The sequence below is a fragment of the Epinephelus fuscoguttatus genome, linkage group LG10 (genome assembly GCF_011397635.1).
Source record: "Epinephelus fuscoguttatus linkage group LG10, E.fuscoguttatus.final_Chr_v1".
Taxonomy (NCBI): Eukaryota; Metazoa; Chordata; class Actinopteri; order Perciformes; family Serranidae; genus Epinephelus; species Epinephelus fuscoguttatus.
Genome location: NC_064761.1, coordinates 24,265,668 through 24,279,766, shown reverse-complemented (window position 1 = coordinate 24,279,766; position 14,099 = coordinate 24,265,668). Strand labels below are relative to the sequence as shown.

General features: G+C 41.9%; 1 protein-coding gene across 2 annotated transcripts in view; it reads left to right on the top strand.

The window, feature by feature from the left end:
- The window catches only part of negr1 (neuronal growth regulator 1), a 173,605-nt gene that overhangs the window by 115,155 nt on the left and 44,351 nt on the right, over positions 1–14,099 (top strand). For both annotated transcript variants that reach the window (XM_049587114.1, XM_049587115.1), the window contains exons 5-6: positions 1,764–1,884; positions 6,481–6,629. In XM_049587114.1, the coding sequence (XP_049443071.1) occupies positions 1,764–1,884; positions 6,481–6,629 (270 nt within the window). The remainder of the gene's footprint in view (positions 1–1,763; positions 1,885–6,480; positions 6,630–14,099) is intronic.

The window sequence follows — 14,099 nt, the reverse complement described above, 5'->3', positions numbered from 1 at the left end:
CACTGTCCCAAGTCCTTCGGATTATTCAGCCCAGCCGTGAAAGAGAGGAAATGGCTGTATAATTGGCACACATATGCGAGGACAGAAAATCAACATACACTAGTCATACGAATGTGCTCATTAGGATGCAGCAGAAGGGTGGAGGAAGGGCATCCATCATCACAGAGCACACTGTCACCTCAGTGCGCCTCTCCTACATGATCATATGCCACATGTACAAATGGGCACACGGATCTTTTTCACTTCGTACAGATCTGTTGCATCATGCCTCATCTATCTGTGCAGACTTTCACAGGATCACAGGATAATAAAGCACGTCGCTACTTCCATGTACCTGTAATACACATGAGAGCTGTCTTATTCAGTAGGAAGAGACTATTCAGACATGTTCATTAGATTCATTCGTCATTGTTTGAAGTCTGATGCCAGTTAGTACCTCGGGATTTGTTGTCCAAGGCTGCATCAGTCCACACTGAGGTCGTCCGTTAGGAACATCTCCAAATGCAATTGGATGTAAAGGTTTGCAGGCGCTTGGCCAAGCTCTTCCACTGGATACAGGCTACAGCTCAGACTGACAGGTCGCTCTCAAACGCTCATTGTCAGGAATATAAATAGTCCGCATCTAACTTTCAGACAAGTCTGGGCAATTTACTGCTAGCTGCAGGACTGACCCCAAGAGTGCGAGCTTTTTCCATGTATCACAGGCTTTTAATCAGAAGCTGTTTGAGTGGCACAAAGTAATTTTGCTTGTATTGTATGTCAGATGACTGTGTATCTGATTGTGTGTTTAGAGCAGTTTTATTATTTGTCAGGCTGTGGGGAGTCAAGCCAAGTCTACACAATGCACAATGTCAGATTGAGCCCTGTGCCATATTATGATTGGTTCTCCTGTTTCCTTGCCTCTGTTGATTAATGGAGAAGCCGGAAAGCAGTCACGATAATACCAGTGGGCATGAACCCCTGTGTGCTTTCAGTTCTGTGAGGAAAAGTGCTACTTACAGCAAGCACAGCTTGTCCTCAGTCTTTTAAAGAGGGTCATTTTATTTTGTTTGTCCACAGTTTATGAATTCAGCGTTACTCCGATAAGGGCCAGTAATTACAATTATGACAAGTGAAACATTTTCCCCCATTATGTGACTAAGGGAATAGTAAGAGGGCTGGTTATTTTTTTCCTTCTTTTTGTCTGACTGGTTTTGTCCAACCTCATGCTGTATTCAACAAAATGCCATTGTTGTAAGTCTATATAACTTCAATTCATTAATTTAATTCTTTCAAGGCTGTGTTACTATAAGCAGAGTAAATATTTGAAGTACAAAAGGACCGGGCTGCTTCAGAAACCGTTCATATGTAAGGCTGCCTTCATGACACTGGCAAAGAGATTTACACCACATTTCAACACATGAAAGGAGCCTCATTTTGCATTCACAGAACCTGCCTGTGCCATTGAGTCTTTGAACTTCTATTAAGCCATTTATCACCATGCAGTGCAATTCATTTCTTTTTCGAACTGTGGGGATGGATGCCCTCTTCCCTCCCCAACTCCGCCTCTGCAGACTCTGAGCGTTGAGTTTACACTTTGTAATGTGTGCACTGACCAAGATGTCGGAGGTTGTCATTTTCAAATTCAACAACCCTCCTTCACCAGTTCTCAGTGTCTTATTATGACTTCGGCCTTATTTCCTTTAGATTGTCCTTATGCTGGTGATAACACCGATGTTTCTCTTGACTTGTATTTGTGACACTTATCTCTTTGTCTTCTCCAGTTGCTCCGTCTATCCATGAGATGAAAAGCCATGGAGTTGGTCTGGGACGCACAGCTCTGCTAAGGTGCGAGGCAGCTGCTGTGCCCTCTCCGACATTCGAGTGGTACAAGGGTGAGAAAAGGTGAGCCCAGTTTGATTGTATGAGCTGTCATGACAAAGTGTTTTGGCGTCTTCTGGACGCAGCTGCAAAATGTTTTGGTTGCAGAACAACACCTCAATTCCTCATTTTTATTTTGTTTATTGTTTATTCATTTATTTAATGATATGTTTTGGGGTTTTTTCACAACATAATATTTCAGTAACGGATGCTTGTGTGTCTGCACTTCACACATCTTAATTACTGCACAAGCCTTACCTGTACTTTGTACCTGTGTTTTCTAAAAGTTGTTTATCAGCAGAAAACTGTACAATTCCTCCTCCTGCTTCACACATTTTAAGCAAACAAGAGAGTTAGTTTTGCTCTGTGTAAGTAAAGACAAAGTCAATAACAGATTGAATGCAATATCAGATATAAATACTGAAAATCTGCATTTATGTGCGTTGCAAAGTGAATTTCATACTTCAGAGATGTGAGACAGCACACAAAGATATGGGAGCAGAGAACTACGAGCGTGGTGCTTCAGTTACACATCAGGTAGACAGCAGCACACCAACTACAATGGCAAGAGGTCATCTCCAGCAGCTGTGATGCAGCTGCATCCAGTAGATATTTGTTGTTACTCCACCAGTGTAATTATGAATGGATACAGTTGAAGTGTGTGAGCTCACGTTATTTTGAAGTGGATACATCACCACACTGCATCTAGTAAGGGCCATGGAATTTGACCAATCCTTGGAAAGCCTAGCATATTGTTTTTAGTTGAGGTTAACAAAATCTGAATTGTCCTGATGCAATATAACCCAAACAACCTGTGACAGAAGCATACATACCAGGGGTGTCAAACATATGGATCTCGGGCCAGAAAAGGGTTCGGTCCGGCCCACAGGATGACTTTGCACACCTAATATTAATACACTAGTGAAGCTATGAGGTCTCAGCTTTCAAGAGTAGAGATGCACTGATCTAGCTTCTTCAGTTTCCATACCGATCCCGATGCGGTGGCTTTGAGTATCAGACGATACCCGACACCGATCCGATACCATGGTTGACCTAAAACGCTATATACCTTTACATGTAGAACAGAAAAGACCAGAGGCATCAGGCATTGATGACTACACAGTTCTTTCCTAAGATAAAATGAAACAAGATGAAACAGATTAATGCAATAATGAACTATTTATTTTTAACAAAACCAAACAATTGTGCAACAGCAGTTGAAATAGTGTGAAATACCTCCACACAGCAGATTCTCTCCACTCCATGAGGTATGACATAGCTCGCGTTGCAATAGATTTAAAGGGAAAGGATCGCCTCAGGTATAGGTTGCATTTTCCGATACTCGATCCATCTATTTTGATCATATCAGGGCTGATATTCGATCCAGATATCAGATCGGTGCATCCCTATTCAAGAGCAAGGTAAACTGAGTACTTCGTGTAAAATGCTGCTTCAGAGGCTTTCCACCGGCAGGGGAATAACTTAACTTGCTTCCTCAGTAATGTCCACTTTAGTTAGGCGTAGTGACGTCAGCTTTACCACACGAGTGGAAATATATGGAATAATGTACGTGTATTGACAGTGCGTAGTCGAATGAATGTGTAAAAACTGAGTCATATTGTTGGAATTGCACTTTTTTTCTAAAGACATCTCAGGCTGTTAATCATCTGTTTATCTGATGACTAATAGAGGGGGAAATCTTGGAGAGCTGTTATTTATAGGTCATTATGCAGCGGTGTTATGGCCCACTTAAGATCAAACTTGGCTGTATGTGCCCTGTGAACTGAAATGAGTTTGACACCTTTGATGTAGTATATACAGTAAACAAATGCTATTTATTGCTCATAATTAATGTTTTCACTGAAGGTCACAGGGTTTGTAAAGATAGAATGAAGTTGGATAACGTTGGACTTTGAACGAGAATCTTTTGCTGACACAACAGTTATTAGGTCGCACTTGTTTGCAGACAAGCGTGAACGTGTGATAGGAAAAGTATGGTTTTCATTTCTTTGCTTTTTCCCAGAGACGGTGCATTTGTTTGTTCTGCCATTCGTACGTCCTCTGGGGAGAGCCCACATAAATGCTCCTGCAGGAGTCACTTGTGCCTTGTCCTCACCTTGCACCCTAATAAAATGTTTGCTGGCAACTGGCTTAAATCAGTCGCGGCACATACATCAATCAGTCTAGATTCAAGTGTCAGTTCTTGAATTTAAAAACCAAATTACCCCCATTACCCATCATTTACCCACTCCTGGTGAGCACAATTTCAATCATCAGCTCACACTGTGCTAATTGTAATTATGGGGTGGATTCAATTTATTCAAATTGCTAAGGAGGCAAGTTGGCATGATTCTAGTCTTTACTTAATTCAAGGACTTGTTCTTTTTGTGACTTCTTACATGGCTAAATGGTGATTTCTTCAGTCACTCCTCATCCTGAAAAGGACATTATTAGAGGGACTTAAGCACATAGCATATAGCCTCTGCACAACATCAGCACTGACTTCTTTATTGCTCCTTTTGGTCTGATATCAGACAGAATTGTCAACTTGTTACACTCCATTTCCATCTTCAGTCTGACATTGCCTCCACTCTAACCGATTTCCCTGGGGGGAGGTGGATTTGATTTTCCCAAACCAATCACCGGAGGCCAACATATCCCCCTGAATCAATTTAAGGCCACACTTATGCGCAGTCAAGCCAACATGCTGGTTTGGCAGAGTTTTAGGAGTGGAGTGAAGTAAAAACAAACAACAGTGTCGGGTGATATTGAGGAAACATGTCGATTTAGAGTACCCTCGATAACAGTGTCTGTCTCGTCTAGAACAGGCACCATTGTTGTTATGCTCCTCATTGGTTTCGGCATACAGCTTGACAAGGCTTGACAACAGGGTTAGTCCCTCCCATGGTGCTGATTGGTTAATCATTACTCCCCCCACAGCGCCTGATTGTTCATCAACCATGAAACTGCTGTTTAATGTCATGATGCCAGACAAATCAGGCCCTATCTCCACTTACACAAACATTTCTGTCCACACAGCCTTCATTTTACGAAATATCTACGTACACACTACAACGCAAAAACAACCAACCGCTCGCCCTGGAGAGCTGTCCACTGTCTCCCATTATCGGTAGCAAAGAGTACAGGCTAGGTTATCTTTCTCAGCACATATACTGGAGATCACATCATCATTGATTACCCTCTGATATAAGGACGAAGCACCTCACTCAATGATACACTCAGTGAAAGCGTCCTTCTAGTCCTCAACAACTATCCCAATCTCAACATTGTCCCACCAGCTTCTGGCTCAATCTTAGTGTAAAGTAGTCTTCAGACCACTGTTGTAATTGTGTCAGACGCATGCTCATTGCACAAAGCAGCAATGGGCATGCGCGAATTGAGGAGATGGCGTTTCTCGTTTCTCGCGTACTCCATTTTTCATGTCCACATGGATACAAAAGTCTCTGTGCCAGTGACCTCAAACTGCGTGTAGACCAGAGCCAAAAAATGTGGAGGAAAATATCAGTTTACAAAAATATCTGTAGAGGTGTAGACAGGGCCTCAGTCAAGTCAGTCAGTTCAAAGGTCTGGATTCAGGCATCATTTACTGTACACAGGCTTCTTATTTTGGCTCTGTGTTGATGCAGCCATACCATCAGTGTAGTGCTTCTGCCAGTTTGACTCTATCGGAAGTAGTGTGACAGTTTTGACAACCCAATCTTTCTCTAGATGTGTCGCTGCTTTCATTCTTGAATGGAAGTGGGTGAGTGTTTATGTGTGCGTATGCAGGGGTGGGGGGGGGTGGGGGTGGGGGTTCTTTCACTATGACAGAGGGGAGCATTGAGTAGTTTGATGTTGAACTAGCGACAAGACGAGACTCCCGCAGAGATTATCAGTGAATGTTCAGCTAACATATGAGGAGGTCGCTGTGGGAGAGGGAACAACAGATTTGCGGATATTTGCTGGACATAAGGTCACACATAGTGTTTCAGCTCAGAGTGCCTCTCAGAGAGACTCGAGCCAAGATCATGGGGGGCCACAGCAAGGCCAAGATAGAAACATGTTCCCTCTCTGGAGGTTTTTTTTACAGGTTTGTAATGCCAAATGTGAAACAGTAGCAGTGACAGAAACTGATGAAAACAAACTCAACTTTAATATCTACAGTAATCTCACAATCAGGATGCGCAGCATATGCCGATATAGAGTGAATTTTAATCTCTACAGGCTGTTAAAGATCATCACCAGCACCAAAGTAAACAATTTAACATTTGTCAATTTCACCGAGCAGATGCCTGGCACAACTGGAATAGAATTTATTGTAATCCCCCTGCACCTGCAACACAACGATGAACAACGTGTCAAGTGGCACCCAGCTGGTTCATCTCTGGGTCATTTCTCTCCCTTCCCAGTCCTTCACAGCATTTCTCCAAGGCAGACGTGACAGGCCAAGGGATAAATAGATCTGTTGAAGAGGGTGATGAAGTACTGTACAATCTGAGGATCTACTAAAGGATGACAAACATTTGTACCGTCCTTGACTCCTGCCGCCTCCCCCCTGACACTTTTGTGTGTGGCTGAGAAAGAAAAGCTTCATTTGTTGTGCTTGTGCTCTGTTTTCAGGATTATCAAGGGTCAAGGCATCGACATCAAGAGCCTCAGCTCCAGATCAGTCCTCACAGTGACCAACATGACAGAGGATCGTTACGGGAACTACACATGTGTCGCCTCCAACAAGCTAGGGACGGCTAATGCCAGTGTGCCTCTCATTCGTAAGTTGTCATTCTATCTGCTTGTGGCTAACTGGAGTGGTGAGGAGTGAGAGGGCTGAGGGAGTGTTGTGGATGTCAATGGGGGTTTGTGCCCTCAGATGTGTTTTCATTTTGGCTGCAGCATCCTTGATATAAAGGATAAAAGATAAAATCAAATGCAGTGCTGCAACTGGGTGCCCATACATAACCAGTAGAAGTGGTTTCTTACTTCCAAGTCATCAGTTTTGGGAACGTTGATTGTTTGTTAAGGTTGCGAAATCTGTATGTGGGTGTGAGTGTGGGTGTTTGTTGTAGTGCATCTGCTTTTGAATTCTACATCTGCATGTGTACTGGACAAAAACACCACCTGAGAAAGAAATTTAGCTTTGAGGTTACAGCATCGCAATTACAAAGGCAGCTACACAGGTCAGCAGTGCTAAGTTGAATGCCAAGTAGCAGTATGACTCAGATTTTAAAGAGGTCTGAGAATCAGTCCTTTCATAGTTTTCAAGACGCCATGAGGCATCTAACAGAGACCCGAAGAGGCCAGATAATCAGAGGCCAAGCTGCTGGTGCATCAGTATTAGTCTGCAGAATTATTTAACATAGTTAAAGAAGCGTTTTGCATAAATTGAGATACTGAAAAAAAAACAGATTGTTTGCTAAACACCCTGAAACTAAGACAGCAAAAGTTTCCACAACAACAGGCACAAACACTGGTCTGCCATGGCAGAGACCCAGGCTGAATCCCTGGGCAGCCGAACCTCTAGCTCGGTGGAGCATCCAGCAAACACAAGTAGCTGTGTTCACTGGTGGGAGGCCAGTGAAGGATAATGTCCATGTCACTGCACTGGGAACTTCTTCTAGTTGGTCAGGGTGTCTGCACAGAGGGGGGAGATCTTGGACAGATAATATGACCCTCTGGCCACATTATACACTCCTGGTGGGGGCTGGTGGACAGAATATTAGAGATGCACTGGTCATGGTGGTGGTGACTGTGGTAACTTAGTTTACAAGTCAGCTTTTACCAAGTGGGGTCCATTAGATAGATTTGGTAACATTAGTTTATTCCAAGGCAGTAAAATGTTTTAACACTAGTGACTGAAAGGAAAATAAAATGTTAAAGCTGAGCTGAAAGGGAGCTGTCAGTCAAGCGTGTTCTAATTACACCCCCACAATACTGAGAATTGGTTTGAGCAGCCAAATAAGCTGTTTTTGAACAAGGTTTTCTAATAGTTATGAACATTTATTTTCACTTAGATATTTCTGGATGCTTAATGAGACACTCACCAAGCCAAGGTTTTCAAGAAGAATTCACGGTTCGGTTTGATACGTCACAGTAGTGTCACAGTTCAGTATGTTTTAGTAACAGCAAAAAAAGTATGATAGAAATCATTGAGTATGATGTTTTTGACTTTGAACAATGATGGAGCTATACCTGAGTAATACATCTTTTGGGCTGTCCTCTTAGCAGCATGAAAAACAGAAACAGCTCCTTACAAACTATTAAATGTCATGTTGCTGTTATAAACAAATTCAGATAGAACTGTTTTGTTGCTGAAATGCCAGAGATTTTTTCAATCTAACTAACTAACATCATATTTTGGGCTTTTATTTTGAAACGAGCCTGTGTTTTCCACTACAGAGTCAAGTATCTATCTATCTATCCATATCTACGGCTGTAATTGTGATGTTAACGTTACCAGTCGGCTTCAAGATTCTTTTGAGTCATTTGGGAAATGGCTGTCTAAATGCTGCAGGGAGAACAGTAGCTTGTAGCTTGTAGCTTGTGTTGCTCCCTGTTTTTGTCTAGTTCCACCAATTGACACTGAGAGTAGGTGTTTCTGTGATGATCTGGAGAATGCAAGGATGAGGCCGATCATGGAGTTCTTTCTTAATGCACGTTTATCACGAGCTCAGATCAACAATGGCTACATGCAGAAGTTATGTGTGATGAAGTGAACAGAGAAGGACACAGCTTATATAGGATGGTGGTGGCACATATACTCTTACCTAAATGGTGCTTTGCCAAATTTAACTTGGCCTTGAGCCAACTAAAATTAGTCTAACTTGTCCATCTAGCACTTCTGACGCCATGATAGCTGTCCTGGCGGAACATGATCCTCAGGGGTTCTTGACGTAGTATCCACTAGTCAGTGAAAATGTAAAAATACATACTCACTGGCGTTATGGTGACGTAAGTAAGTTGCCATGTTTGAAGTAATCCCACTGATGTAACTGCTGTCATGTTGCAGATGATACATACCTTCTTTTTTTTTTTTAAATCCACTGCTCTCTTGCCATCGTCCTCATAATAAACAGCGAAACCAAAGCGTCTGCTGACGCCAGACCTATTGGTTATCGGAGGATCATCTATTTCTGATCTGATAGTGGCGTTTCTAACCATATTGCAATGAGCTAACTTAGCATAGCTGCCTCCCAGTGTGTCTGAATGGAGTAGAGTATTCTGGTTTGGAGGTGGGAGGAGCAGACGACATGTTGTGTGTTCATAGTGTGGGCGGCCTCGTTGAGCTCGGTGGCACTGAGAACATTACAGTAAACACGACTCAAGCTGTGTATTTTTTTTTCCAAATGTAATAGAATAGTAATGCATACCGAACCGAAAGCCTCCTACTGAACGGATCAATACAAATACCTGTATTGCTACACCCCTGTTTTGTTTTGCTGTCAATTAGCGTTCTTACAAGGGAAGAAAGAAATTGAAATCAGCCAAAATTGGGATCAGCAGGTTAGACTTTTAAAAAATCAGGAATTGCCCAAGTAAATTCAAATCTGTTCATCTCTACTTCATATGTATTTGAGGGGGCACATGACGGTGAACTCTTTACCCAGGCCAACAGTAGAGAAGGCCATCATTACATGTGCAGTACAATGGGAGTCGACCATTGTGGAGAAGAAAGGGCATGAAATGTATAACTGGACGAAAACCTTTATGATAGAGCCCAAGCAGAATTGTACATTATGACCTTAACAAAGCAAGTAACTGTGGGATCAGTTAATGTGAAAAGCTTGATAAAGAAGCAATCACGCAAAGGCAGATGCCACTGAATGAGGTGACCTAGGTTCACCCATGAGGACTGAGAAAGGTTGTGTGGTGTTAGAAAACTGTCTTTGAATCGTTTTGATGGGTTTGAGTTTAAAAAGCCTCCAAACAATAGCTGCCAACTGCTAAAAAAACACAGTAGTTTTAGACTTGCAGCCATCTCAACAGTCACAAGGTCCACTGACTGGTACAAGAGGCAGTACACACTGGCCTGGACAAGTGGTCGGTCTATTACAGGGCTTACTGGTGATTTCAATGGCTGATTGAAGCTCTTATGATCATTAAATAGGCCTGTTATGTTCAGGAAGCTCAAAACATAGAAATTATCAGAAAGAATGAAAGCACCTTTAAAATGCCCTTAGGCTTATTCCCATTGTAGTGCTTAACAGCCAAGGTCTGTCAACAGGTCAATTAACAGCAAAGAAATACAAAGCTTTTTGGATCCTGGTGCACAGTCAGGGTTACATCATAATTTTCCCGTATTTCAAAAGAGGAACTCCTCTCTGCTTTTTTGATTTTCTTTTTCCTTTTCAAATTCTAGTCTGCAGTCCACAGTTACTTCACCCACTGCATGTACTCATCTGTGAATCTCTATGGGAAGTGGCTTTCAACCACTTTCATTGTTGAAAGAACAAGACACTTTCCCTCTAAGAATGTTACAATATCCGTCTACACACATTCACGAACTTGTTCAAGAGCACTCCACTTTTTTTTTTCTCCGAGCCGTCTCGGTGAGCCATTTCAGTTATTTTGTCCACCATCGAAAAAAAGCAGTGACAGCAAGGAGTTGGGGAACATATTTTTCACCAACGTTTTAGAGCGACTGTGGGTGGAAAAAAAGAAAAATTCCATTTAATGTATTCAGTGATGAAATATGAACAGGTGAATTAAATTATTCACCAGTTTGCGCTGCACCCTCTGATGATAACATTGTCCCTAGCAGGCCAGAGACTCAGAATACAAAAAGATATTTCTGTAGAGTTGGCAATTGTCAAAGGAGCTCTCCACTCTCCTGTTTGTGTATGCACAAAGAACATCAAAGGCTTGTCTCAGATCCTCAAATGGATGATCTTAATGTGACACTAGCGAGGCCTCAAAGGCAGAGCTGCAAAGAAACCCTCAGAATAGTCAGAGGAGGCAGCTTCCTGTGCTGCCACCCCCAACTTCTCTCTCCCCCATTCCCTCTCTTTATCTCTTTGTCTGTCTCTCTATCGTGGCTTTGTCTCTCTGATTCTCTTATCTCACTCTCTTACTCTCTCATTCCTTTGTCGTCGCCCCCACCACCACCATCCCGTCTCTCATTCTTCCTCTCTATCATCCTCTTTCTCTCACACACAAGGCGTCTCCTCTCCCTCCCTTCCTCTCTCATGATCTCCACTTATGGAAGAGAGGCCAATTCTGCTGTCGTTCTTAATGAGAAATGGCAAGCAATCGCCGCAGCGCACTCTCACCGGTACGTCGACGCAAATAACAAAACCCAGAGGTTAGATTTCACCACGGGTGACTTTGGATTGCTATTTTAGAACCAGTCGATAGCTATTGATGAGCAAGATGGGAAGGGGGAAAAGGGGCATGCATATTTGATAGAGCATCATACATCGAGGAGAATTTTAAGTGGGAGCACAATGTGGGTGGTTTGCGGTGGAGGAACTGAGTGTTTATGTGTGTATACAGTAGTTTCTTTGGATGTTTCTATTACACTATGAGGTCCAGTGACAAGTGAAGTCAAGTGAGGGTCATCCCCATTCAAATAAAGCCACTGGGTAAACAAAGATTAAATATAAATGGAAAAACATTCAGGGCTCAGTTTCATTAGTCTCCCGTCAAGATGCTGTAGTTGAGGGGCGCTTATCCTTCAGCGGCGTAAATCCTTTTTGTTTTAACCTAACAGCGTCACTTTAAATCAGTCCAGGAAAAGGTTTGCCATTATCACTGATGAGATGAACTGTGACTCTGGAAAGCCTTCTCCCAGGGAAAGTAAACACATTTGCCTTCCATCCAAAGCAGCCACTGGAAGACAGCTTGTTTGGTTTGCGTTTCAAATAAAACAAGGATGAAAAGCAGAATTTGCAGCCTGGCTTTGTGCACATGTTGACACGGTGGGTTCTGACTAATTTCTGCATTTTTTGAAACGAGTTGGACGACCGTGTCCTCACTGTGTGCTGCTGTGCTGGTTGGGATTCAGTTTCTGCCAGTTGTGTTAGACCATGTGGGTTTTTGTGCTGTTAAACCATTAGTCAGGGATTGTGATCTCTTTCAGCTAAGTACCACTTTAAGCTGTGTGTTTAAAGCTGTGGTAAAACACAAACTGGGTTCTTTGGAGCAGAAAGAAAGCAACCTCTTTGTCACTACTTGTTGGAGTAGTGTGTGTGTGTGTGTGTGTGTGTGTGTGTGTTTGTGGGTGCACAAAGCTTTTTATACCTGATCGCTTTTTGAATAACACAATACGCAGTGTCATCAGTGAATGAACAAATAATACAGTCGAAAAGCACTCGTCACAATTGTCTGTACTTCTAAACAGTTGTTAAGATACAAAGGTGTAATGAAGTGAATACGATAATAGGCTTGAATAATGGCATAGAAATGATCAGAAATAAACATGGGAGGGTTTTTGTGCCTCCCTATATGTTCGCAAATGGAATATTTGTATTTAATTGATTACAACTGAACCAGAGCTTGCGCAGGTCTAGTTCCTGCTGTGATTTATTTTCAGTCAGTTAGATTTAATCACAAGACACGGGTTTTCTCTCAATAGCTTCACTGTAACAACAGAAAAGTAATCAGGTATCAGCTTTCAGAGAAAATTATGGCGTAATTGTTTTTTTTTGTCAGTTTGAATTGTGCAAAACCAAAGCAGTAGCACTGGAACAAACAACCTGCAGTGAATAAAAAAGAAGGATGCCATTTTCATATAAAAGCAGGAGCGAGTGAGGGCAGACATGAGCCACAGTAGGTTATCTGCTGATTTGTTTTTTGATTTACTCATTGGGTTTATTTGACATGGCAGTTAAAATCATAGTCAGTGCCATGAATTAGACAGAGCTCAATAGTATGTTGTTTGTGGCTACATGTTACAGTCGGCCGGTCTGTTATTATTTACAATATACAGTAGTTTCATTCATATGTCCACAAGTTTATGTACCATTAGTGCTGGCGCTGTTTGCAAATGTTTGTGTAGGAATTACTCCAGCAGTCTCCGCAGCGTGAGCATTTCAGTCGGATTTGCTTGCAAAAACTGGCAACTGACTGCATTTAAACATGAGCATCTGTGTAAACTACATAAAATTTGCTCTTAACTGAAACAAAGTTATCCTGAAAGACATGATATTCTTTTTGTTTGGAGTATGTGGAAATCTGGCACAAAAGCAGAGTAAAGGAGGAAAGAATGGAAGAAAAAAAAAAAAAGGCCCTGCTGCTTCCACAGCCCCAAACCGTTACAGACAGGAGGGGTAAAATGCTTGGAATTAACACACCGTGACGAAATGTTGATAATGAATACAGCCTGCCATTGAACAAAAACACAAACACACGGAGCATTACGAACGTGCGTGTTGCATTCTGTGTTAATTGTTCATCAGCATAATCTTCAGTTAATGATTAATCTATTAAAAAATGTTATTTTTCTTTTACCCGTTAACAGTTGTACTGCTGAGCGAGACCCACTTTATGTCTCTTGTGTATTACTACAACATTCAAGGCTGTTGAACAACACTTACAGCTGCTCTGAGTGTATTTTCAGACTCCTCAAACACTCTTGGATAAAAACATATTCTAGCCACTGCAACAGTAAACAAGTATTTTTAACCGTGTTGTGCATTGTTTTCCTCATCCAAAGATGGTAGCCAGAAATGGCAGATTTCCTTGCTCACTTTGTAAGTTTATCCTCCTGAGACCCTGTGTCCTCACATTTTGGGTTAACTTGACCTTACGCTTCATTCTACTTAATTCAGACCTGTTGTCCTTGTTTGTGGACACTTTTTTGTGCAGTCTAGTGGCAGTAAGAGCACAATTCACTAATCTATGTAAAAACAAGATGGCAGCCATCTCTGCCAAGTCAGTCTGCAGCCGATCCCGACACAAAAGTGAACAAAACCTGATCACATTTTATGGTTAAAACTTGTTTATTTTACTGTTGTCACGTTTAAGGTCATAGGCATTTTATTATTGTCTCATTTGAGGACATTGGGACTTAATTATCGTTGACAGTGTTCAGTGTGGGAATGATCCTGGCGACTAATTTCTCTGTTGACTAAACAAAAATTTTAATTAACACTAGTCCTCTAAAAAAAGGAATACACTCAGAAAACAATCAAAATTTAGCATACAATATATTTCATTAACTTCCTAAAACCTTACCTTCAACAAAGTTAGGTGGAAGCAAATCTTAGGAGGTCATTGTCGTGATGAGCTGCGTTATGAGCTGCAGC